This window comes from Bos taurus, chromosome 9, assembly GCF_002263795.3.
Source record: "Bos taurus isolate L1 Dominette 01449 registration number 42190680 breed Hereford chromosome 9, ARS-UCD2.0, whole genome shotgun sequence".
NCBI classification, from domain to species: domain Eukaryota; kingdom Metazoa; phylum Chordata; class Mammalia; order Artiodactyla; family Bovidae; genus Bos; species Bos taurus.
The window spans coordinates 65,244,718-65,270,301 of record NC_037336.1 but is presented as its reverse complement, the minus strand read 5'-3'; the positions used below and the strand labels follow the sequence as shown (position 1 = coordinate 65,270,301).

General features: G+C 40.1%; 1 protein-coding gene across 6 annotated transcripts in view; it reads right to left on the bottom strand.

The window, feature by feature from the left end:
• Positions 1-5,986: 5,986 nt before the first annotated feature.
• Positions 5,987-25,584, bottom strand: part of CEP162 (centrosomal protein 162) — a 93,919-nt gene continuing 74,321 nt past the window's right edge. For 5 of the 6 annotated variants that reach the window (XM_024996524.2, XM_059889637.1, XM_059889636.1 and 2 more), the window contains 5 exons: positions 24,775-25,424; positions 20,194-20,335; positions 19,002-19,100; positions 13,951-14,085; positions 5,987-7,536 (listed from right to left, as the gene is read on the bottom strand). In XM_024996524.2, the coding sequence (XP_024852292.1) occupies positions 7,333-7,536; positions 13,951-14,085; positions 19,002-19,100; positions 20,194-20,335; positions 24,775-25,424 (1,230 nt within the window). In that variant the 3' untranslated portion in view covers positions 5,987-7,332. The remainder of the gene's footprint in view (positions 7,537-13,950; positions 14,086-19,001; positions 19,101-20,193; positions 20,336-24,774; positions 25,425-25,584) is intronic. The other variant, NM_001206593.1, reaches the window with a different exon arrangement.

Below are 25,584 nucleotides of genomic sequence, written 5' to 3'. Positions count from 1 at the left end.
GGTGTGACAGTCACCTTGGGTAATGTTTTCTCTAAGAAAGGCTTTTGTTTTCTTCCTTAGTCTTTTCACATTCATTGCATCTGGTGAGATTATATGAACCCTGTTTATTTGCAGGCCAGCACTGATCTTTTTTAAAGGATCACATGTTTGAAAGGCTAGTACCCAATTCACTGGAAGATAGAAATCCTTTTAGAGTTTTGTCCTAGAGTAAATGGGCTTCCCTGGTGGCTCAGAGGTTAAAGCATTTGACTGCAACATGGGAGACCTGGGTTTGATCCCTAGGTTGGGAAGATCCCCTGGAGAAGGAAATGGCAACCTACTCCAGTACTCTTGCATGGAGAATCCCATGGACGGAGGAGCCTGATAGGCTACAGTCCATGGGGTCGCGAAGAGTCGGAAACTGAGCGACTTCACTCACTCACTCAAAAACTTGGTGGTTAAAGAAAATTCATATTAAAATCTTAAATACAATGATATAACATTTTAAAAAATGATGAACTTAATTGATTGCATTAAACACTACAGCAATTAAGCCTGTTTCTGCAGCAGCCTTGCAATGATTCCCTCTTGATCAGAGTCCTCAAGAGGCCCCTGCAATCACTGTCAATATCATCATTATCATTATGGATTTGATTCCTCTAGAAGATTCTAGGAAAATAAATGGGTAGGGTGTGTGTGTGTGTGTGTATACAATGAGAACAATGATCAGACATTTGATGTAGGCATGGCAAACAAAGGAAGTGGTGGGAACGAGATGATCAAGGAGGAAGGGACAAAATCTGTTTGAAGATCAGCAGGTTGTATGAATAAGGGGAGCGTGGTGGGCAGAATAATGTCCCTCCCTTTCCCACAAGGTAGCCAGGTGTGAAAATGTTACTGTACAATGGCAAAGGGACTACAGATATTTTAGGGAAAAAATCCAAGAGGATTTCTATCTTCTAATAAATTACCTTTTAAAAGCATGATGCTTTGTCAAAGATTAGTGCTGGGCTGCAAATAAACAGGGTTCATAGACTCACCAGATGTAACAAATGTGGAAAGACTAAGGAAGAAAAAACAAAAATGCCATTCATAAGTGTCTTGAGCCTTACATTGCTCACAAGAGGAATCATTACCCAAGGTGAGTGTCACAGCCACATAAAGCCTGAGTGTGATGGGAAAAGAGGATCCTGAGAGGAGATGGTGGGAAGAGTAGCCTGGATTATCCTGCAGGGGGCCTAACCTAATTACTTGGGTCCTTAAAAGAGGAGAACACATCCCAGCTGAGCTTAGAGTCAGAGAGGGGACGTAATCTTGGAAGAATGTCCTGAGAGGATGCAAGCCTGCTGGCAGTGAAGGTGGGAGAAGTGAGGGCACAATCCAAGGGATGTGAGTGGCCTCTGAGAACTAAAAAAGCAAGGAAATATTCTCTCCTGGAGCCTCCAGGAGGAGCACACCCTGCTGATACCTGGATTTTAGCCAGATGAGAACTGTGTTGGATCCTTGACCTCCAGACCAGTAAGGTGAGAAATCCATGCTGGCTGAAGCCATTATGTTTGTGTAATTTGCTACAGTAGTAGTAGAAAACTACTACTGTAGTAGTAGGGAAGATTTGTATAGGAGGTGGAGATGGTCTGATGGAGAGGGAGGCTGGGGTTGAGGATTCTGACATTAACACCAAAAAAGCAACCGGGTGAAGGAGGAACACGGGGTGCTGAAGCAGAGCTGGCAGTGCCATTTCACAGACTATCTGGAGTGAGAACATTGGAGTAGAGGAATAGAATAAACCTCTACCAGAAAAATAAGTAAAATGGTGACAGGACTTCTGTGGTGGTGGATATAGGAGTGGAAAAGGACAGATTGATATAAGCCTTATTGTGAAGAAATTGGCTACAGGTTTAATGACTCCACGTTGGGGAGAGTTAGTCGATGTATAAACTGAGTATCTGTGTCCTCTCAAAATCTCATGTTGAAACCCTGTTTCCCAGTATTAGGAGGCAGGGCCTTTGGGAGGTAAATAGGATTAAGTGAGGTCCTGAGAGTGGACCCCTCAGGAATAATAGAATCAGCGCTCTTATAAGGGTCTCAGGAGATCTTATGTTTCTCTGCCCTCGGTCATATGAGGATACAATGAGAAGTCTGCTGTTTTCAAGCGAGGAAGCACCGACACCCTGATCTCAGACTTCTCAGCCTCCAGAACTTGAGGAATATGCTCGTTGTTTAAGCTACCTAATTTATGGTAATCTGTTACAAAGATCATGGCATCTGGTCCCATCACTTCGTGGGAAGTAGATGGGGAAACAGTGGAAACAGTGTCAGACTTTATTTTTCTGGGCTCCAAAATCACTGCAGATGGTTACTGCAGCGATGAAATTAAAAGACGCTTACTCCTTGGAAGGAAAGTTATGTCCAACCTAGACAGCATATTGAAAAGCAGAGACATTACTTTGCCAACAAAGGTCCGTCTAGTCAAGGCTATGGTTTTTCCAGTGGTCATGTATGGATGTCAGAGTTGGACTGTGAAGAAAGCTTAGCACTGAAGAATTGATGCTTTTGAACTGTGGTGTTGGAGAAGACTCTTGAGAGTCCCTTGGACTGCAAGGAGATCCAACCAATCCATTCTGAAGATCAGCCCTGGAATTTCTTTGGAAGGAATGATGCTAAAGCTGAAACTCCAGTAATCTGGCCACCTCATGCGAAGAGTTGACTCATTGGAAAAGACTCCGATGCTGGGAGGAATTGGGGGCAAGAGGAGAAGGGGACGACAGAGGATGAGATGGCTGGATGGCATCACTGACTCGATGGACCTGAGTCTGAGTGAACTCCGGGAGTTGGTGATGGACAGGGAGGCCTGGCGTGCTACAATTCATGGGGTCGCAAAGAGTTGGACATGACTGAGACTGAACTGAACTGTCCCAGGTTGACAAAGACAGTCAAGGGTGCCTTAGAGTTTAGAACTGACTGGAGAATGTTGAAACCTAGGGGAGTGGGCAGCTGGTTTCAGGGAGAGAAGTAAAGGAGTTGGTTTCAAACACATTTGACTTTTTGTGGACACTGGGTAACTCGGGCAGGAACTGGGAATAGGGGCTGGAACCCAGGAGAAAGGAAGAGTAGAGACACAGACCCAATGTTATCCTGCTGGTAGCAGTAGTTGTGCTGTGAGTATGAGAACAACTATGATCTTTGGGGGCTGATGGGAGCAAAGGGTTGCATGTAGATGAAGGTCCAAGGACAACAGAAGGTGATAAATTTACTAAGCCCCTATTATGCGTGAGGAAGTAGGCTCCTATGAAAGTTCTGACCCCAAGTCAGAGGAGTAAGCACCAGCTTGATCTCATGAGTGCTCCTAGCACATGGCCAGGATGATGAGCAAAACAGGTAAGACATGGGCATGCAAATATTTTTGGTCATTTACACTTCCTGACGCTGATGGGAAAAAACCAACTAGGATCTTCAGTCCACTCAGGCTTCTCCAATAAGCAGGCTCAATTTATCCCTTTTGTAAACAGTTCTTCTCTAATGACTTCACTTTTCCCTGCCTCACAAATCCAAGTTCCTTCCAGACCTTTCTCCAAGGAGTTACATAGGCCCTCTGCATCAGGTCTTCATACTGTAATATCAATACCCTATGGAGGGGACACTGGAAGGCCACTGAAAGGGTTTACGTTCAGGGCAGGCTTCCTGAGACTAGGTCACTGGGTCAGATTCCTGCCGTGTTCTTGCCTCTTCATTTCTGTGCTCCAAGGAGGCATACCTGGTATAATTACCACCGCCCACCCTTTTTTCCACGAAGTCTAGCCTCTTGCTACTGAATTTACTAACAACCCATTTTATTCCACTGATGGAATGTGGTGACTCTTTCCTCTGTAGAACCCCTGATAATGCTGCTCTTCAAACGTATTTCTTACAACAGTCCTATAAAGTAGGCATTGATGGGAAAAATTCCTATTTGCACTATTTAGGTGATTGTGATTGAAGCTTTCAACAAACCCAGACCTACTTTGCTTTCAGTTCAGTTGCGTCTGACTCTGTGATCCCATAGACTGCAACGTGCCAGGCTTCCCTGTTCATCACCAACTCCCGGAGCTTGTTCAAACTCCTGTCCACTGAGTCAGTGATGCCATCCAACCATCTCATCCTCTGTTGTCCCCTTCTCCTACTTTCATTGCTCTTTTCCAATGAGTCAGTTCTTTGCATCAGCTGTCCAAAGTACTGGAGTTTCAGCTTCAGCGTCAGTCCTTCCAATACTTTGCTTTAGAGAGGAGGAAATAGGTTTGGGCTAGGAACTACTAGCTGGACAGGTGCTGAGGATTACATGTGCTTTTCATTAAAGGACTCTTTGATAGAAACTGAAAAAGGCTGTAATTAATGGGTTCAAATACTAGAGCAGAATAATCAGTAACTGGGATTTGGCTCTAGTGGTAAAGAACCCGCCTACCAATGCAGAAGACATCAGACTCTGGTTTGATCCCTGGGTCAGGAAGATCCCCTGGAGGAGGGCATAGCAACCCACTCCAGTATTCTTACCTGGAGAATCCCCATAGACATAGGAGCCTGGAGGGCTACAGTCCATAGGGTCACAGAGTTGGACACAACTCAAGTGACTTAACATACAGCACAGGGATTAGAAAACGTTCAAACTTCACTCCTCTAACCATTCATTGCTGAAGTCAAAGTCATTCAGTCTTTTCCTACTCTTTGTGACCCCATGAACTTTACAGTCCATGGCATTCTCCAGGCCAGAATACTGGAGTGGGAGCCTTTCCCGTCTCCAGGGGATCTTCCCAACCCAGGGATTGAACCCAGGTCTCTTGCATTGCAGGCGGATTCTTTACCAACTGAGCTATTGCTGCTGCTGCTGCTGCTAAGTCACTTCAGTCGTGTCCGACTCTGTTCGACCCCAGAGGCAGCAGCCCACCAGGCTCCGCTGCCCCTGGGATTCTCCAGGCAAGAACACTGGAGTGGGGTGCCATTGCCTTCTCCAATGCATGAAAGTGAAAAGTGAAAGTGAAGTCACTCAGTCGTGTCCGATGCTCAGTGATCCCATGGACTGCAGCCTACCAGGCTCCTCCATCCATGGAATTTTCCAGGCAAGAGTACTGGAGTTGGGTGCCATTGCCTTCTCCAAACTGAGCTATTAGGGAAGCCCATTCATCGCTAACAGGTTCTTCAAAGGATAGCCATTGAATAACATTGAATAAGTGTTTAATCTTGGGTAAAATTAAAATGACTTGTTAAATAAGGTGCTTATAGATTTTGAACCTCCCCAATTAGCGCCCTTAGGTTTGGCCACCATCTTCTTGGTATTTAGTCACCGATTTAGAATTTTTCCAATATGGAATGGAACCCAAATATTAAAGCCTGGATTTCTGAGGGTCGATGGGTACAGCTGGTTATGGAATGCTGTGGGCTCACAAGTAATAGATCTGATTGTAAACCTCTCTGCTCACACAAAAGCAATGGTGTGAGCAGCAACCTTGAATCTTGAGCAGAATCTTGAATTTTGCCCTTCCTGAAGGGTCGGCAAGCCTGTGGATGCAGGTCTTATGACATTGTGAGGGGACAGAACTGGTGGAAGAGGATTGATAATCTCTGGAGTCTGCATTATCATAAAAGCCTTTCTGTTTTTTTCAAGATGGTGTAACTGTGTCCACCTGTGTTCTCATCCTAGACCCTCAGTGCAAAACCTAAGGGCTGAGATATTGTCTCTGAGGTTTCTGGTTGTAACTAACAGTTCTGATAGTGCATATGGACCTTTACTCTGTAAATGAAATTGAAGCTGTGTCACATGTGCAGCTTATTCCAAAATACGGAGTCCTCATCAAAACAGGATGTACCTTCTCTGGAACTGATAATCTGTTTGATGTCTGTACTACCTGTGTTTCAGAATCAGCCATGCTTGTGCTTAGAATGAAAGGCCCATGGAGAGTCAGTCAAAAAGACAAAGGGAAGGTACAGTTATAAATGAACAGGTTTGCAGATAAAAAGTATACAAAACACACTCAAATAATAACCAAAATAGTTTATAACTTACAACTCTTTCACATAAAAAAATAGCAAATTTTAATTAATGCTTTCTACCCTTAGGAAAAGAACATTAAAAATGCTGGACATCGAGATATTAACTGTATTCCTTACATTTAATTTCCACATTTCACATTTAATACCTATAAGTTTACCAAGGTCTACTTCACATGTCCTTTATAAAGTACTTCACTTTGTAATGATTATTCTAGAATTGCACTTGCTGGCATGTGGTTATTGAGCACTTAGAATGTGGCTGGTTCAAACTGAGATGTGCTATAAATGGAAAACTTACCTGATTTTGGAAACTTAGGATGAAAAAAAGAATGTAAAATCCCAATTTTTATATTATTTTAGATATATTACATAAATTACCAAAATTAACTTCATTTGTTTCTTTTTACCTTTTTAAACGTGGCTATAAAAATTTTTAAGTGACACGTGGCTCACAGGATCTTCCTATTGGACAGCAGTGAGCCAGAACATCTGAAAACAAAGCAGCCCCAGAGAAAGCCCCAGCTACAGCTTCCATGTAGCAGTATCTCACGTGCCTCCTAGCTGCTTTGGGAAATGGAACTGTGATGTAAGAGAATAATCTGGCTACTTCTACACATGCTTTTAATTTCTTTAGTGAACATATATTCACTTCTTAAATGAAGTAAAAATGTTGCATTCTGTTTATCACTTTAGACTTCCAAAAGAGGGACTGGCATTTGAGACACAGCATAAGTGAAACAGTGAATAAATCAAATTCCCCTACTACTTGTGATATATACCTTGCACCTTGTATCAGGTGCAAAATGAGGCGCCAAGAGGCAGGAGTGGAAATCTGGGAGAACACAAGAGTTCACTATCTACCTGTACGCAAGTTACAACTCTCACCAGAATGAACATGAAGCACCATTACATCAGTGACTGTCTGAGCCGCTGTGCTCACACTGCCCACCCCGTTTCTGTGAGAAAGAGGAGCTGTTCTTCTGGACAAGAATTAAAAATACACACCTAGTCAATAATGGCCAAGTATCTGCAATTTTGTTTTCCTCCCATATCTAGCGTGTGAGGCCTTTTGCAATAAATATCACCAGTTCTAATCATCTGCCATAAAGGGACTTGTCTGTAATTATTTAAAATGTTGATGACTAATTTTTTCCAGTAAAATACACCATTAATGCTGCTCTTATTTTTCCCTAGCTGGTAAAATATGATTTATTTTGAAATGTTCTTGTGTTCCAGCAACATACTGGAACACTTTTTTCAAAAGCCTCCTCTGACGGGGACCCCAACCATCTTCAGGCCTCCCTGTGAGGTCACGTGATATGTGAGTTTCTACTAATACTCTGGTGCATTCACTTCTGCCAAAGCAACTGGCACGACCACCCCCTGCCGGTGCAGCTCTCGGAGAACGTCCAAGATCGAATCCAACTCTGTTCGGAACTTGTCCAGCTCCCGATTCTTCAGCTGTGCAAGTCTTTTCCATTTCTCAATTTCTCTGTTTTGCTCGGTTTCTACTACTTGGTGTGTCTGCTGTATTATCTGCAAATTAAAAATATCACACTACTGTTAGAGTTTATCCTGGGGATAATGAGCCTCGAAGAGCTTCTAGGAGCTCAACTGGGCCAATGCTGACAAGGGTAATCTGGCAACCTATGTATCAGAGGGGATGGGGCAGAGGGAGAGGAGCCTTACCTAACAGGCCCCACTGGATCAATAAAGGCTTATAAGCAAAGAGTAAGTGGGAATTTTAGTATCTAATTCTGATAGGTAGTTAAGAAGTTTAAAGTTTTTCATTTTAAGCCTGGGTTGGGGGCAGGGCAGGATTACCATTTAAAGCATTTAATACCCTGGAATGAATTCAAACATCCCTAAAACCCTGTTCCTAAGAACTGTACTTGAGATGCAATCAAGACAGTTTTAACATAACATGTCAGCACTAAGGAACCATACGTTGACACCTGTCACGTGCCAGGCTTGGCTTTAAGTCTTACATGTGTTAACATTTAATCTTGTAACACTAGGAGATATTCTACATATCCATCTCCATTTAACAGGTAGGGAAAGAGAGTCACAAATAAGTAAAAAAAATTAATTCACCCTAGATTCACACAGAGGCCACTGGAGGGAGAGTTAGAATTCACACACAGGTGGCTGGCCCCAGGGCTCCTGCTCTTAACTACCCATACTAGACTACCTTGTGTATGTGGATCAGTTTTTTTCAGCTGTGAAATAAGCACCTTGTCTAGTAACTTACAATACTATTCTTATAATTTTATTAATAAAATACCTTACCAGAAGGGAAATGTTAATCACAGACATTATAAACCACACAAAGCTAGACATAAAAAAATAACTGGTTACAGCAACAAAACCAATAATGTTTCCAGACATTATACATGCTGAACCTCTGCAAGAAAATTTTTAATTCTGCCTGGCTATAGAATAATTATTTCATAATTTAATAATGAAATAAAACAATTTCAGACACTGTATAAATAGGTACTTGAGTTATGGGGAGTACAAAATGCTGTATGAATTTTCAATTCATTATTTTGATGTCTCATATATTAAAACTTGGCATTTAACGATTTGTCAATCATATTCAGACATAATTGACATAACATTGTACAAGTTTAAGGTATACAATTAAAAGACGCTAACTCCTTGGAACGAAAATTATGACCAACCTAGACAGCTTATTAAAAAGCAGAGACATTACTTTGTCAACCAAGGTCCCTCTAGTCAAGGCTATGGTTTTTCCAGTGGTCATGTATGGATGTGAGAGTTGGACTATAAAGAAAGCTGAGTGCCGAAGAATTGATGCTTTTGAACTGTGGTGTTGGAGAAGACTCTTCAGAGTCCCTGCAAGGAGATCTAACCAGTCCATCCTAAAGGAGATCAGTCCTGAGTGTTCATTGGAAGGACTGATGTTGAAGCTGAAGCTCCATTACTTTGGCCACCTGATGAGAAGAGCTGACTCATTTGAAAAGACCCTGATGCTGGGAAAGATTGAAGGCAGGAGGAGAAGGGGACAACAGAGGATGAAATGGTTGGATGGCATCACTGACTCAATGGACATGAGTTTGGGTAAACTCTGGGAGTTGGTGATGGACAGGGAGGCCTGGCATTTTGCAGTCCATGGGGTCACAAAGAGTCGAACACGACTGAGCAAATACTCTTTTTGATATGTCCCCATGTGGGTTTGACTTGCATTTCCCTCATAATTAGTGATGTTGAGCATCTGCAAAAGGTCAGTTTTCATTCCAATCCCAAAGAAAGGCAATGCCAAAGAATGCTCAAACTACCGCACAATTGCACTCATCTCACATGCTAGTAAAGTAATGCTCAAAATTCTCCAAGCCAGGCTTCAGCAATACGTGAACCATGAACTTCCTGATGTTCAAGCTGGTTTTAGAAAAGGCAGAGGAAACAGATCAAATTGCCAACATCCGCTGGATCAAGGAAAAAGTAAAAGAGTTCAAGAAAAACATCTATTTCTGCTTCATTGACTATGCCAAAGCCTTTGACTGTGTGGATCACAATAAACTGTGGAAAATTCTGAAAGAGATGGGAATACCAGATCACCTGACCTGCATCTTGAGAAATTTGTATGCAGGTCAGGAAGCAACAGTTAGAACTGGACATGGAACAACAGACTGGTTCCACATAGGAAAAGGAGTACGTCAAGGCTGTATATTATCACCCTGCTTATTTAACTTCTATGCAGAGTACATCATGAGAAACGCTGGGCTGGAAGAAACACAAGCTGGAATCAAAGATTGGTGGGAGAAATATCAATAACCTCAGATATGCAGATGATAGCACCCTTATGGCAGAAAGTGAAGAGGAACTCAAAAGCCTCTTGATGAAAGTGAAAGTAGAGAGTAAAAAAGTTGGCTTAAAGCTCAACATTCAGAAAACGAAGATCATGGCATCCGATCCCATCACTTCATGGGAAATAGATGGGAAAACAGTGGAAACAGTGTCAGACTTTATTTTTTTGGGCTCCAACATCACTGCAGATGGTGACTGCAGCCATGAAATTAAAAGACGCTTACTCCTTGGAAGGAAAGTTATGACCAACCTAGATAGCATATTGAAAAGCAGAGACATTACTTTGCCAACACAGGTCCGTCTAGTCAAGGCTATGGTTTTTCCAGTGGTCATGTATGGATGTGAGAGTTGGACTGTGAAGAAGGCTGAGTGCTGAAGAATTGAGGCTTTTGATTTGTGGTGCTGGAGAAGACTCTTGAGAGTCCCTTGGACTGCAAGGAGATCCAACCAGTCCATTCTGAAGGAGATCAGCCCTGGGATTTCTTTGGAGGGAATGATGCTAAAGCTGAAACTCCAGTAATCTGGCCACCTCATGCGAAGAGTTGACTCATTGGAAAAGACTCTGATGCTGGGAGGGATTGAGGGAAGGAGGAGAAGGGGACAACAGAGGATGAGATGGCTGGATGGCATCACTGACTCGATGGACGTGAGTCTGAGTGAACTCCAGGAGTTGGTGATGGACAGGGAGGCCTGGTGTGCTGCAATTCATGGGGTCGCAAAGAGTCGGACATGACTGAGCGACTGAACTGAACTGAACTGAGCATCTTTTCATATAGCTGTGGGGCATTTAAATATCTTCTTTGGAACAATGTCTGTTCAGATCCTTTGCCCATTTTTTAAATTAGTTTTTTTTTTTTTTTTTTTGCTATTGAGTTGTATGAGTCACAGCTTGCCTTTACATCATGTTGATTATCTCCTTCCTTGTGCAGATGCTTTTTTAGTTTGATGTGGTCCCATTTATTGTTTTTTTTTTGTTGCTTGTGCTTTAGGTATTCACATCCAAAAGGGATCTATGACAAGACACATATCAGCAAGCTTTTACCCTGTGTTTTATTCTAAGAATTTTATGGTTTCTGGTCTTTAATCCATTTAGAGTAATTTTTGTGAATGGTATAAGACAGGGATCTAGTTTGTCTTTTGCATGTAAATATTACATTTCCCCAGAACCATTTATAATGAAAAGTGTCTTTTCTCCACTGAGTATTCTTGGCTCCCTTAACAAATATGTATACGTGGATTTATGTCTTGGTTCTAGATTCTATTCCTTTGGGCTATGTGTTTGTTTTTAATGCCAGGACCATACTGTTTTGATTACTTCAGCTTTGTAATATAGTTTGAAATTAGGAAATGAAGATACCTCCTGTTTTGTTGTTCTACCTTAGGATTGCTTTGACTCTGCCTGGTCTGTATGGTTCCACACAAATTTCATAATGCTTTTTCTGTTAGTATAAAAAATGCCACTGGAATCTTGACAGAGATCACAGTGAATCTATAGATGGCTTTCGACATTTTACAGTATCAATTCTTATGAATCATGAACACTGAATACCTTTGTGTTTAATTTCTTTCATCAATGCCTTATAGTTACCAACATACAGATCTTTTACATCCTTGGATAGATTTATTTCCAAGTATTTTATTCTTCTTGATATTATTATTAAAAGTGGAATTATTTTATTCTTCAGATAATTTGTTGTTAGTTTATAGAAACATTACTGACTTATGTATACTGATTTTGGTATCAGAGAACTTTACTGAATTCGCTAACCAGCGGTTTTTACGTAGAGTCTTTAGGATTTTCTTTATATAAAATAATGTCATTCACAAATAGAGACAATTTCATCCTTTGCCTGACTGCTCTGGCTAAGGCTTCTAATACTATAGTGAATAAGAGTGTGAGAATGAGCATTCTTCTCTTGTTTCTGATCTTAGCAGAAAAGCTTCCAACCTGTCACTACTGATTTTGATGATAACTGAAAGGCAACCCACTCCAGTATTCTTGGCTGGAAAATTCCATGGACAGAGGAGTCTGGCGGTACAGTCCATGAGGTCACAAAGAGTCGGACATGACTGAGAGACTAACACACACACGTGTGGTCCTGTTATATATGGCCTTTATCATGTTGAGGTATATTATTTTTATACCTAATTTTTTGAGAGTTTTTTATCAAGAATGGGTGTTTGTGTTAAATGTTTTTTCTATATTGATTGAGATGTGTGTGTGTGTGTGTGTGTGTGCGCGTGCTTAGTCATGTCCAACTCTTTGCAGTCCCATGGACTGTAGCCTGCCAGGCTCATCTGCCCATGAAATCTTCCAGGCAAGAATACTGGAGTGGGGTGCTAGTTTCTACTCCAGGACATCTTCTCACCCAGGGACTGACCCTGTGTCTCTTGTGTCTCCTGCACTGGCAGGAAGATTCTTCACCACTAGTGCCACCTTGGAAGCCCTGCTTAAGATGATGATATGATTTTTATCTTCAGTTAGCATCTGAAAAAGAGTATGTGTATATGTATAAATGAATCACTTTGCTGTATACCAGAAACTAACACAACATTGTAAAGCAACTACTCCAACAGAAAACAAAACAGAACAACAAAGTCAAAAGTTTGCTCTAGCACCACATATAGTGAAACCTTTGCGTTTTCTAGTGGAGACTTGCTTCCTAGATTAGTAGAGATGTTTGTAAGAAGCTACATGGTAGTATATTTTTTTGGTCTTGTTTTTTTTTTGTTTCAGAATTGAAATTATGGAAGAAATTTAGTATTTTCAGTCATGTGTGAAAGGGACCCTTTAAACCTGTGGTTTTCCTTGCTATTTGGAAGCTGCTCTCAGTTCTGAGTTTGCAATTTTATTGGAGTAGTTGATTTATAATGCTGTGTTAAGTTTCAGGTGTACTGAAAGTGATTCACTTATACATATACAAATATTCTTTTTCATATTTTTTTTCCTATATAGGTTACTATAGAATACTGAGTAGAATTCTCTGTGCTATACAGTAGTCCCTACTGGTTATATATGTAGTGGTGTGCATACGGTAATCCCAAACTCCTAATTTATCCCTCCCTTATATCACATTTCCCCTTTGATAACCATACGTTTGGTTTTGAAAGTCTGTTTTATAAATACGTTCATTTGTATCATTTTTTTAGATTCCACATACAAGCAATATAGTAAGATATCTGTCTTTCTCTGACTTGCTTCATTTGGTATGATAATCTCTAGGTTCACCAATGTTGTTGCAAATGGTATTACTTTGTTCTTTTTTATGGCTGAGTAATATTCCATTGTATGTATTTACCGTATCTTCTTTATCCATTCCTCTGTTGATGGACATTTAGGTTGCTTCCCTATCTTGGCTATTGTAAATAGTGCTGCAATGAACACAGGGGTGCATGTAGCTTTTCGAATTATGGTTTTCTTCAGATAAATGCCCAGGAGTGGGATTGCTGGGTCATATGGTATTTCAATGTTTAGTTTTTTAAGGAACCTCCATACTGTTCTCCAGAGTGGTTGTACCAATTTATATTTCCACTAACAGTATATGAGAGTCCCCTTTTCTCCACACCCTTTCCAGCACTTACTGTTGGTACACTTTTTCATCATGGCCATTCTGGTAAGAGGTGCTATCTCATTGTAGATTTGATTTGCATTTCTTTGGTAATTAGTGATGCTGAGCATCTTTTCTTTCCTTTTTGGCCATCTGAATATGTTCTTTGAAGAAGTATCTATTTAGATCTTCTGCCAATGTTTGATTGTTTTGCTTTTTTGATATAGAGCTGTATGAGCTGTTTATTGAAATGACTTAAATGTGTTACATGGTTCCCAAGAGTCCTATTCCCAGGGTAAAATGCTTCTCTTTTAGTCATTCATCAATAATTAAGAACATAATACAAAAGTTGTTTCTCTATTTTTCTAGATATAAGGTAAACCAATCTTCAGGTATTTGAGAATTAGTCTTATTTTCTCTTAAAAGCTATATATTTATCTATAATAAAACCAATATATAATGAAAACATTCTGAAAGAAGTAATCTGTTAGGGATGACAAAAACATAGTAAACTGGAAGTACTTAAATGTGAAGAACTGTACAAATATGTAAATATTATTTACTAATTTACCTGCTGAAGCTCCTGTTCTCTTTGCTCATGTCTCATTTCCATCTGTTTGATTTTCTTTTCTAAGACCATAAAATGTTTCATCTCTGGTGTATGATTTTCTTTGGCTTCTCTCAATTCTTCCAAGAGTTTTGTAATCTGAAGTTGAGATACGGGGCATTCATGTCAATGTATGGCAGAACCACTACAATACTGTAAAGTAATTAGCCTCCAATTAAAATAAATACATTTATATTTAAAAAAAGAGATATGAAATAAATGGGAAATTATAACAAGGAAATAATTCATTTTCCACTGGCAATCATTAGAAGTAAGAACATTCACTGCATATTCTTTGTATAAAATTTCTTTAGACCAGAGCCTTCTTGTTAACATCAAAGGTATCTGGAGTTGTTAGAGTAATAGCTTTCATTTCTTTGGTCCAGAAAGTAAAGGCTCATTCTAGCCCTGAACTGACCTCACATTTGAAAAGGTTCCAGATGATCAGACCATTTTCTCCCTCCCAGGTATGCAGGCTGGCTGTAGTGTTCAAAATTAAGTTGGGCACTTTTTCTGATGTATTCAGCCTTGCTACAAAGTATATGTTAATAGTGTGACTACTTTTTGGATTAAATAATACATTTAAAGCACACAGAGAGTTGAATAAATATGAATCCTTTTTTGTCAACCTCCTATAATTCTATTTGTAATTCTCTTCTAGTTCTTATCATCTTATAACTTATAATTCATTCCACATGTGAACATGCACATATAAACAGAGATAAGTAAGTGGTGAACTCTTCCTGTGCTGGCTGTGTCTTAGGCTCTAGAGTGCACAGTCCCTGTCCTCAGAGAGATGACAGTCTAGCATAGTACCTCCTTTTTCATGTCATGGCCCAGAAAAAAAAAAAAAGGTGAAATTTTTATGGGGAGTGAAATGAAGGTGATATGAGGGATCTCTATATTGGACTTCATAAAGCAATAGCACTCTTTATACCATATAATTACGATAACCTGCCGTTATCAAAATGAAAAATAATTAACAAGCAAATGAAAATGGATAAAGTTAACAATCAATCATGTTTTACAAGGAACCACCTAGTACCTAAAAACACCAATAATACTTAAAAAAAAAAAAAAAGAACCAATATACTCTTCTGACGTTAGTTTAAAAAATGTGAAAATATAAGCAAATTAAATCAGTGGCAAATCTAAATAGTTTAAATGTAGGCCATCCTGGATATCACCAGTGACCAAATAAACAAACAGACCTTAATGGGGATGACTTACAGAAAGGTTGGGGAGATGTTGTACATACCATGCCATGGTGTTGAGTGCTGGGCAAAAAAATCTTGTCTGAAAACAAAATTGTAAAAAACAAACCCCTGCAACAAAAACTACCCCCAAGACAAAACAAGCAATGATTATTGAACTAAGAAAGCTGTCAGAGGCACTGTCATATATGTATTAGTCAAGTATCATTTCATCCTCTACAAACATCTTAATGATTTAAAAATGACTGAGTTTGTTTTTAGACCACCTTTCCAGTCACCATCATCTTGTGACCACAGGTAACCCATTCTGGGTACACCAGGCAAGTTCTAGTCTAGAGCAAGGAGCAGGTGAGTGAATGACAGTTCTAACATGACATGCTGCGGTGGAGAGATAAGTGCACAGTAAGGTGCTGAGTGAGGGACACGTAACCTGAAGGAGAGGTGGCTGCAGGATTCTCAATCGGAGGCAGCTGTGTCTGAACTGAGTCTTAAAGGATAAGCAGTAATGAGTTATGGCAGTATCGTGGGCTAGGTGCTATGCTAAGTACTTTATAAATGTTGACTCAGTTGACCTTTTTCATCAGAACTTATATTTGTTTATGGTCTCATTACCCAAAAAAAATATAAGCTCCATGCTGCTGCTGCTGCTGCTGCTAAGTTGCTTCAGTTGTGTCCAACTCTGTGCGACCCCACAGATGGCAGCCCACCAGGCTCTGCCGTCCCTGGGATTCTCCAGGCAAGAACACTGGAGTGGGTTGCCATTTCCTTATCCAATGCATGAAAGTGAAAAGTGAAAGTGAAGTCGCTCAGTTGTGTCCGACTCTTTGCGACCCTATGGACTGCAGCCTACCAGGCTCCTCTTCCGTCCATGTGATTTTCCAGGCAAGAGTACTGGAGTGGGGTGCCATTGCCTTCTCCAGATAAGCTCCATGAGAACTGGGATTTTGTCTTTGTTCTCTTCAGTTTTCCTAGCTCCTACAGCTGTGCACAGCAGAGGGTGCTTAACAATTATCCGTGAATAAATCAATAGAGTCACCTCTCAAAGATTCAACATTTGTAAATTACATAAATTCAGAGATTTGGTTCCAGACAAAGAGTAGAGACAACTTTCCTTCATTTGTACCTCTTACAAAGTACCTTTAAGAGTATAATTAAAGTTGAGTCTTTAAAAAAATTCTTATATTTTAGTGAATTTAGTGAATATGTTCATTGGAGGCAACTGGATACATAAGGAAAGATGCATGATCAAAAGTGTTTCCTGCTTTAAAACACACACACACCCCCCCACACACACAAATCTCAATATCCCTGGGACCAAACAACATCCAAAATGTATACTGTCTAAAGTTCTTATCATATCCATTTGCTAAATAATCCAAACACCTCAAAAAAAAAAAAAAAAAAAAAGGTGTGAGGTTAAAAAAAATGCTTCTTGCTACTTGAATACTATAGAAAAACTTGGCAACAACCTGAATGTCCACTGATAGGGGACTGGTGAAAAAGTAAAGTAACTGAGAGCCTTGAACCTGGAGCCAGAGGCCCTGAGTCCTATGCTGGTATTTTAGTTATGGCCTGGTAACCTTAGGTTACTTTAGCCACCTGATGAGAGAAACAACTCATTAGCTGGGAAAGATTGAGGGCAAGAGGAGAAGGGGGCAAAAGAGGATAAGATGGTTGGACAGCATCACTGACTCAATGGATGTGAGCTTGAGCAAACTCAGGGAGATAGTGAAGGGCAGGGAAGCCTGGCGTACTGCAGTTCATGGGGTCACACAGAGTTGGACGTGACTTAGGGACTGAACAACAACCACCACCTCAGGTAAGTTATTTCACTTTTCTTACCACCAGTTTCTTCGTATATAAAATGGGAATAATAGTACCGACTCTTTTGGGTTATTGTGAGAACCACACAGAACACTTAACACAGTGCCTAGTATATATAGGAAACCCTTAATAAACAGTAACTATCATTATTACAGTTTTGACTCCTATTATAAAATGTAGGTTCAAGTAAATATTTAGCCATACAGTGATCATAAGCCACCCCTGGTACTGTGGATACAGGCTAGGAAATAGCTTCACTTAGGTATGGAAATCAAACCAGAAATCCCACCCAACTGTACTCAGTCAGTGGCATCCTCTTGCCCCAACTTCAGAGCTCAGGCAGTGGCCCTGCCCAAAAATAGACCCTGAGAGCAAGCCCTACGCAGCCAAGATGACCAGCAGACACACCCAGAAACTCAAGCTGAGCTGACGGGTGAAGAACCATCTCTGCCAAAGCAAACCTGACTCAAATGCACAGATAATCAATGTGGGAATCAAGGATTACAAAAAAATCAGGGTAAATATGACACTATCAAAGGAACCTAAAAAGGTCCAATAACTGACTTGAACAATGTTGAAAAAATTGAAATTACTCAGTTTTTTCTTATAGCTCTATGAAACTGCTTTAAAAACAAGCAGTCAAAAAACAGAATTCACCACTTTTGATACATACACAGCGTGCTTTCACTCGAGGCCATGGTGCAGTACGCAACAGCAACACATTTCTTAAACAACCAGAGAATCCAGTCAATATACGAGACAACTATTTTCAAGCACTGGCTAATAGCACTGCAGGACTACAATTCATCAGAGAAGGGAAACAAACGGAACGAACTCTATGGCGACCTAGTGTGTTGGCTGGGGGCAGTTTTGGAGTAACTCCTGGAGCTTATACGGGCTAGGAACGGTTCATATTCCCACTGGCCTGAGATGAAACGGTTCATAACATACAGGCCATCAGAGAGGACCTTTAGAGGCTTATCAGAGGTGGGAATAAATAAGCTCTGTTAAAACAGGTATTGTAAGTACAGTCCATATCAAAAGGCGGATTGTCATTAGCTTTATTCAAGAAATGAAGTGATTTCCTTAGTCTTCTAGTTAAATAGCCTTGGAAATCATGTGTTACAGCTTTTCTATTTTCAAAATATTTAGCTATTTCCAAACTAAGAACACGATAACTTGACCAAAATTGATCTTCCTCTTCATCTGGCAAACATGAACACGTATTTCCTTTTACTGTTTTCCTAAAAATTTTATTTCAGGTCTGTGAGGTTCTGTAAGTTTATTACTTATACAACAAAGTTTATGTATATTTTCAACACTGAAAAGTATACAGTGTTCAACTACAGTCCTTCAACTCCTAGAACACGGTGTTTAAGTGGAGAGTTGTGTGACTGTGGACTAGTTTACGTTAATCTTTCCATGATGCAATTTAGTTGTAAGTTTCACTTTTATCATGTGATTTAGTAAGCCCTCAAATAATTTTAAAAAAATGATGTATAAGCTTCAAAAAATAGAATGCAGTTTGATTTTTCATACTTTCTAGAATCAAAAGGATCTTAGAGTAATCAAAATGGTGAGTTTCCAGAAAGATCTATTTCCTGTAAAGGTATTGTTCTTGATGATCCAGCATTACTTTCATAATAATTTACTTACCTTTTTCTTAACTAAATTAAATAATCTTACTACTTATTGCAGAAATGGCCTTAACTATACCATTTTACCTCCTAAAAAATCAAAACAACCAAACCAAACCTGCCCCATTTCCCCAGTCCCCAGAAAATCTTAGAAAATACAAACATAAATAATTTAATTGATATTTGAGCTTCATCTGGGGAAATATTAATATTTTCTTGACATGATAAGACATTTCTGAGTTATCTCCATTTGTACATTTAAATTAAAAAATTATGCAGGACTATATGATTGAAATGGCTGAGAAGCTTATGTTAGCCCAATACTTTGGCTATTTCTTACCTCTTTTTGTAGGATTTCTTCTCGAACTTGAGAAACTACAAGAGACTCTTGCTTACTCTGCAGCTCATTGACTTGATTTTGAAAATGTTTTATAAGTACCTAGGAAATTATATTAGCAGTACTGTGTTAGTCAAGTTTTTCCATGAACATTTGAAAAATATAGGAAAGTGAACTAATGACCTTTGTATGTATTAAAAAAATTAAAAGGATCCTATTTTTAAATTGCCTGAATCTAACAATAGTGTTTTTACATAAAAGAAAATTTACAATAATTTCATATCTCATGTCTTGTTCATGCTCAAACTTCCACAACTGATGGATATCTTTTTAATTAAGATGCTGTTAAATTATTATGGGTGGGAGAGGTGGTCATGACAGAATTATTTCTTGAAGTCACCCCCTCCACCCAGCTTGGTTTTTAGAATTAAAACCTACAAAAAAGATGAAGAGCACATGGAACATTCGTATATTCTTCAACTTGAATTATTCATTGCTAGTGTTTTGCCATATTTGCTTTCTTTTCTTTTTTCTTAGATACCTCATTTGAAAGTAAGTTGAAAGTTTTCTTTTAATGGTTTTTTCTTCAACTTGCAAAAGCCACAGAAGACAGGCCACATAGTTGACATTGGTAAATATTACAAGCTGACATATATACTATCCAAGGACAACACCCTTGAGGAAATGCAGATGAACTGTCAACACGCCCTGTCATAATTCTCAGATGACTATGCTTCGTATTGACTAGAATTATGTACATGTCTCTGTTCATTACTTTATCCCCCGTGCCTGAACGGCTAGGAAACATTATTTAATGAAAAACAGGAAAGAAGAGTGACTTGTCAGTTTGGACTTCGGGTGAAGGGAGATGGTTCAACACAGGTTCAAGCACTAAGGTCCTAATCACATTCAATTTATCCCTGAACCACTATTACACTATTAGGAGAAAGACTATTTGAGAAATATAGGGACAAAATTGCAAAAACACTTATTTAGATGTATAACAGTAAAGTTGAATAGTTAAACACATGTATGGTAAGGGTGTCAACTTCTATTAAAAAAAAAAAAAGCAATGATAATTTCTCATTTCTATCACCAACCTCAAGCAGTGAAGTTAAGTACTTCCAGATACTTTGGCAATGATCTTAAAAAAAAAAAAATCACATTACAGTCAAAGTTTATTAAAGTCACCTACCTCCTGAGTTGCTATTTTACGATTTAGTTCAGCTACTTTGGAAGAAGAATTCTCAACTGCATTTTGGCAAAGGAGTTTCTCTACTTCCCTCTGATGAGATGCTTTGAGAGATGTGATGTGTGCTGCAGTTTCTTCCTTGAACCTTTACAGCAAATTAAAGAAATCACACATAAAAGTGGTTCTTCAACCTCTAATTCAGTTAGCCTATAAACAGTATAAGAAGCCTGGAGAGTAAAGAAGCAAACAGAGAGAAGGCACCACATCTACTGCACTGTGCTCGGTGCTTTAGCCATTACTGCCTAGGAATTCTTACAGTCACTCCATGAGCTTGCTCTTATTTACTCAATTTTATAAAGGCAAACTTGAGTGCAGGAAAGAGTGATATGTCTGGGGTCCTAGGTCAGTAAATTGTAGAGCTGGGGTTTGAGTCCAGCAGAGCTGGACACCACCACCAGCCTGGGGCACTTTGAGAGAAACAAAGGCTCTAAATGTCTGGATTTACGGCAAAGAGCTCGTTATTTTACCTTTTAAGATAAATTCAGATTTATGGTCCCAATTCTTTAGATTCTCAAATGTTTTGTCTCTAGGCAACACTCACCAGTTTTTGGCCCGCGCATAACTTCAGGGCTAGCTCCAGGTTGTGCGAGTAAAATGATCTTTATGGTAATTCTTAGGACATAAGGTAGTCTGAACCTAATTGGACCATTAAATGTGAGAGACTGCTCATTTGTCTCTGTGACAAAATTTATGCATTCAGTGGCAGTTCAGTAAATGGCAAAGTTATGACTAAAAAGCGGGACATTTCTTACAGATAAACATTTCCTCTATTATTCGAAAGATTATTAAAAAATGACACAATTTTATTGAAAGTAGATATTTAGCAATCACTGTTGATACTTATTAATACGGCAATTCCCAAACTATAAACAAACATATCAGTTGCTTATTTGACTATATGAATACTTCTTCACTGAAACACTGTTATTAGGGTCCTAAGACAAGCATAAAAGTCTAAAGTACCCATGATATAACTGAACTATAGTAAAAAACAGCCAAAAGAAGAAAGGTTACTTTTCACGTCTCCAGTTCAGAGCTGTCTGAGAAACAGACTAACGACACTAAAAAATTATAAATTATGTCTAGGAAAATTTACAGGAAAATCTGAATTTTAAATTATCTTTGGAGATGTCACTTTGCTGACAAAGGTCCAGATAGTCAAAGCTATGGTTTTTCCAGTAGTATTGTATAGATGTGAGAGTTGGACCATAAAGAAGGCTGAGCACAGAAGAACTGATGCTTTCAAACTATGGTGCTGGAGAAGACACTTCAGAGTCTCTTGGACAACAAGGAAATCAAGCCAGTCAATCTTAAAAGAAATCAACCCTGAATATTCATTGGAAGGACCTATGCTGAAGCTCCAATACTTTGGCCACCTGATGCGAAGAACTGACTCAGTAGAAAAGACCCTGATACTGGGAAAGATGGAGGGCAGGAGGAGAATGGGATGACAGAGGATGAGATGGTTGGATGGCATCACCGACTCAATGGACATGAATCTGAGCAAACTCCAGGAGACAGTGAAGGACAGGGAAGCCTGGTGTGCTACAGTTCATGGGGTCGCAAAGAGTCAGATGTGACTAAACAACATCATCAGAATGACTAAACAACACGATTCTTTTCAACTGGCTTCATTACTACTATCATATTCAGGACAAAGAATCAAGGTTTCAATTTGGAAGTGATACAACTGCCATGATGGCTCAATCAGATGTGGCTGCCTATCAATCAATAAGCATTTGTTAGGTGCTTCTTCTGCTTATTCTCCCTGCACTCTGCCAGGTCCTCTCTCTTCCTTCATTCAGGCACTCACTACTCATGCTTCCAACTCTGGGTTCCTTAATTTAGTCAAGTATGTGTGTGTGTTCAGTTGTGTCCAACTCTTTGCAACCCCATGGATTATAGCCCGCCAGGCTCCTCTGTCCGTGGGATTTCCCGGGCAAGAACACTGAGGTCGGTTGCCGTTGCCTTCTCCAGGGCATATCCCAACCCAGGGATCGAACCTGTGTCTCCTGGAGTGGCAGGTGAATTCTTTACTATTGAGACATCTGGGAAGCCCTAGTCAAGTGTATTGAAATTCTAATCTCTGAAGGGCATAATGTTATATATTCTCAATATGTTATATAATTTCATAATTAATATGTTGCTTCACAAACATTAAACTACATGTTTTATACACTCTAAACCTTACATTGAACTTCATATTCAGACCTATTATTGCCTACAAGTTGCAAAAGAAGTATAATCTTACATCAGTTCTCAAGAAGCTGTAAGGTGATGTATGACAGTGCTTTCTTGGTATATAAGTTATACAGGAGTTGGAGGTGGGAGCAGGAAATTTCTAAGAAGCTCTGGGTAATATTTTTCCTAGAAAATGAAACATGAATGAGCAAAAGGCAGGGAAGAAACTTGGCAAGTAACACAACTCTGATAGAGCAGGATTAGAATGGTGATGGGACTTGAGATGCCAGGGACAGAAATTTAGTCCTGACGTTTGAGGAAAGTTGGGAGTCACTGGAGGACAGTGGTTCAGACACAGGAGTACTAAAGAATATTAATGATTTTTAAGCAAGATGATCAGGGGAGACAGAAACTGAAATTGGGGAGATCGGGGTGGGCCAACTGCCTAGTAAACCAAGCGGGCCACACTAATAAAAGGAGTAGGAAAGCAAAATAAGCACTTATAAGGAAGCACCCAACAGACTGTCAACCCAAGGGAAAAAGGTACTAAAGCTGGGCCTGGAAATTGAAAAAGTATGGTCACAGACAGAGACAGGGATGCTGGAAGGGAGGGATTACTTTACATGTAAAAAAGAGAAAAAGAAATTGAAATACTACTAATTTCAAGAGGAACAATCCAACAAATTTTCAGATTTAACATCTGAACTCAGGGAAGAAAATAAGACTTGAAAAGTAAAATCTAGGAGTCAGGTTCATAGAAGCCATAAAGAATGGATGAGTTTAGCAAAGGAGGAGGAGCAGAGAATAGACAGTTAAAAGCCAAAAACTTTGTAACAAAGTCAGATTTTTGAGGCAGGAGAATGAAAAGGATTCAAGAGTCACTTAAAAGCAGCAGAAAAGGAGCTTTAGTGAGAGCTGGTATGTCATGGAGATTAAGGGAGGAAGTTCAGTTCAGTTCAGTCGCTCAGTCATGTCTGACTCTTTGTGACCCCATGCATCGCAGCACGCCAGGCCTCCCTGTCCATCACCAACTCCCGGAGTGCACTCAAACTCTTGTCCATCAAGTCAGTGATGCCATCCAGCCATCTCATCCTCTGTCGTCCCCTTCTCCTCCTGCCCCCAATCCCTCCCAGCATCAGAGTCTTTTCCAATGAGTCAACTCTTCCCATGAGGTGGCCAAAATACTGGAGTTTCAGGTTTAGCATCATTCCTTCCAAAGAAATCCCAGGGCTGATCTTCTTTAGAATGGACTGGTTGGATCTCCTTGCAGTCCAAGGGACTCTCAAGAGTCTTCTCCAACACCACAGTTCAAAAGCATCAATTCTTCGGCACTCAGCTTTCTTCACAGTCCAACTCTCACATTCATACATGACCACTGGAAAAACCATAGCCTTGACTAGACGGACCTTTGTTGGCAAAGTAATGTCTCTGCTTTTCATTATGCTATCTAGGTTGGCCATCCTTTTAGGAAAGGCAGTGTAATCGACACTGTCTCCGCAGTGTCAATGGAGAAAACTCCATTGCCTGAGAAACGTTCTCCAGAGACCAGCGTCAGCAGTGTGAGGACGAGACCAGGCTTAGAGCAAGTCAGGGGGAAATACAAGGAGAGGCGACCTGTGGGAAATCTGGTCCTGAAAGGCAGAAAGAGGACAAGAACTTGGTTTGATTGGGTGAAAAAGATGTAAGCCTCTGGAAAGGCTCAGAGGAGAGAGAAAGGAGATGGTTCTTAGAGATTCTGAGAAAGAAAGGGATTAAGTACAGAAGTTCTTCAAGGCATGAACAGATGTGATCACAAGATTAATTTGAAGAGTTATTTTGGAAAAGAGCACCGTTTCCTCTTATGATATCAACTGATTTTAACAAGAGCTGTTTTCTGACAGCCATCTGCCTACCACAACCATAAATCTGTAGAGATGGGTCAGCTTACTAACACCATTTGGATATGTGCAGAGAAACAAGACTGGGAAGGAAGGATGGGGTTCACATGAAGATTCCAGTTCATGAGAATCTCAGCTTGCAACAGGTAGGAGATCCAACCCTCAAACAGATCTACACTTAGCTGTGTTATACAGCTTCTTAAAATCTGGCTTGTGAATTTGGTTCAGGGGGCTTCCCTGGTGCCTCAGATGGTAAAGAATCTGCCTGTAATGCGGGAGAACCAGGTTCGAACCACGGGGTCAGGGAAGATCTCCTGGAGAAGAAATGACATGTTGTACAGGTTCTTAAATTTTGGTTTGTGAATTTATTTCAGGGTCAAAATAATTACCCAGGGGAAATATATCTTAAGATTTTTAAATTTTTCTTTCTATGTCTCTACATACTCACTTTTTTTTTTTTTTTTACCTTTTCATGGTGTTTTCAAATTGATTCACTGCAGCTTCAGATTTCATCTTCAGCTCATTCCCCTCCACAGTTAATCTCGCCACTTCATTTTTCAATCTGCAGTTTTCTTGTAAAACCTCTGAAACGTGAGAATCAGTAAAAGTATGTGGTTGGTAAAGTTTGCCCTCCAGGGTTCCGAAGGAGTCAGCATTTCCTTTGCCAGGGTGCAGACCATCTTTCTTCACCCTTTTGGCAGTCATTTCCTCTCGAGCCTTAGACTGCTGGTTAGAGAGCATCTTTCTCCTCTCCTTCTGCAGCCGCTCCACAGTTTTGGAAAGGTCCTGTATCTCTCTCCCCTTTGCAGCCAGCTCCTCATTGAGCCTGACCAGTTTAGCTTTAGAGTGAGCCTGTTCCACCTGGAACTCTATGGACTGGAAATCTTTATCATCCTTCTCAGTCTTCCTGAGTTCCAATTCAGCATTCTGATGTTTAAGAACATCTATTTCAGCTTCAAGGTTTCTTATGGTGATCTGATGGGCTTCCTTAACATCATCCAGTTCCTTCTCCAGTGCTTTAGTCCTTGAGGAGTTGTCCTGTTGGTTCTGGGCTGCCTCCTTCAATTTGCAAGCAAGTAACTGCTCCTGTTCCTCCAGTCTCTGCTCATACTGAATCTGCAGAGAAGAATCCATGCAACAACAGACCGCTGCTAAATGCTTCATTAGTTACCGAAGCCCTGAACTCTCCCAGGCCCTGCCTTTTCCTTCATTCAGGGACCCACCATATAGTCTGATGCCTCCAAGTCCATGCTCCTTGAGTCAGTCAAATGTGTTG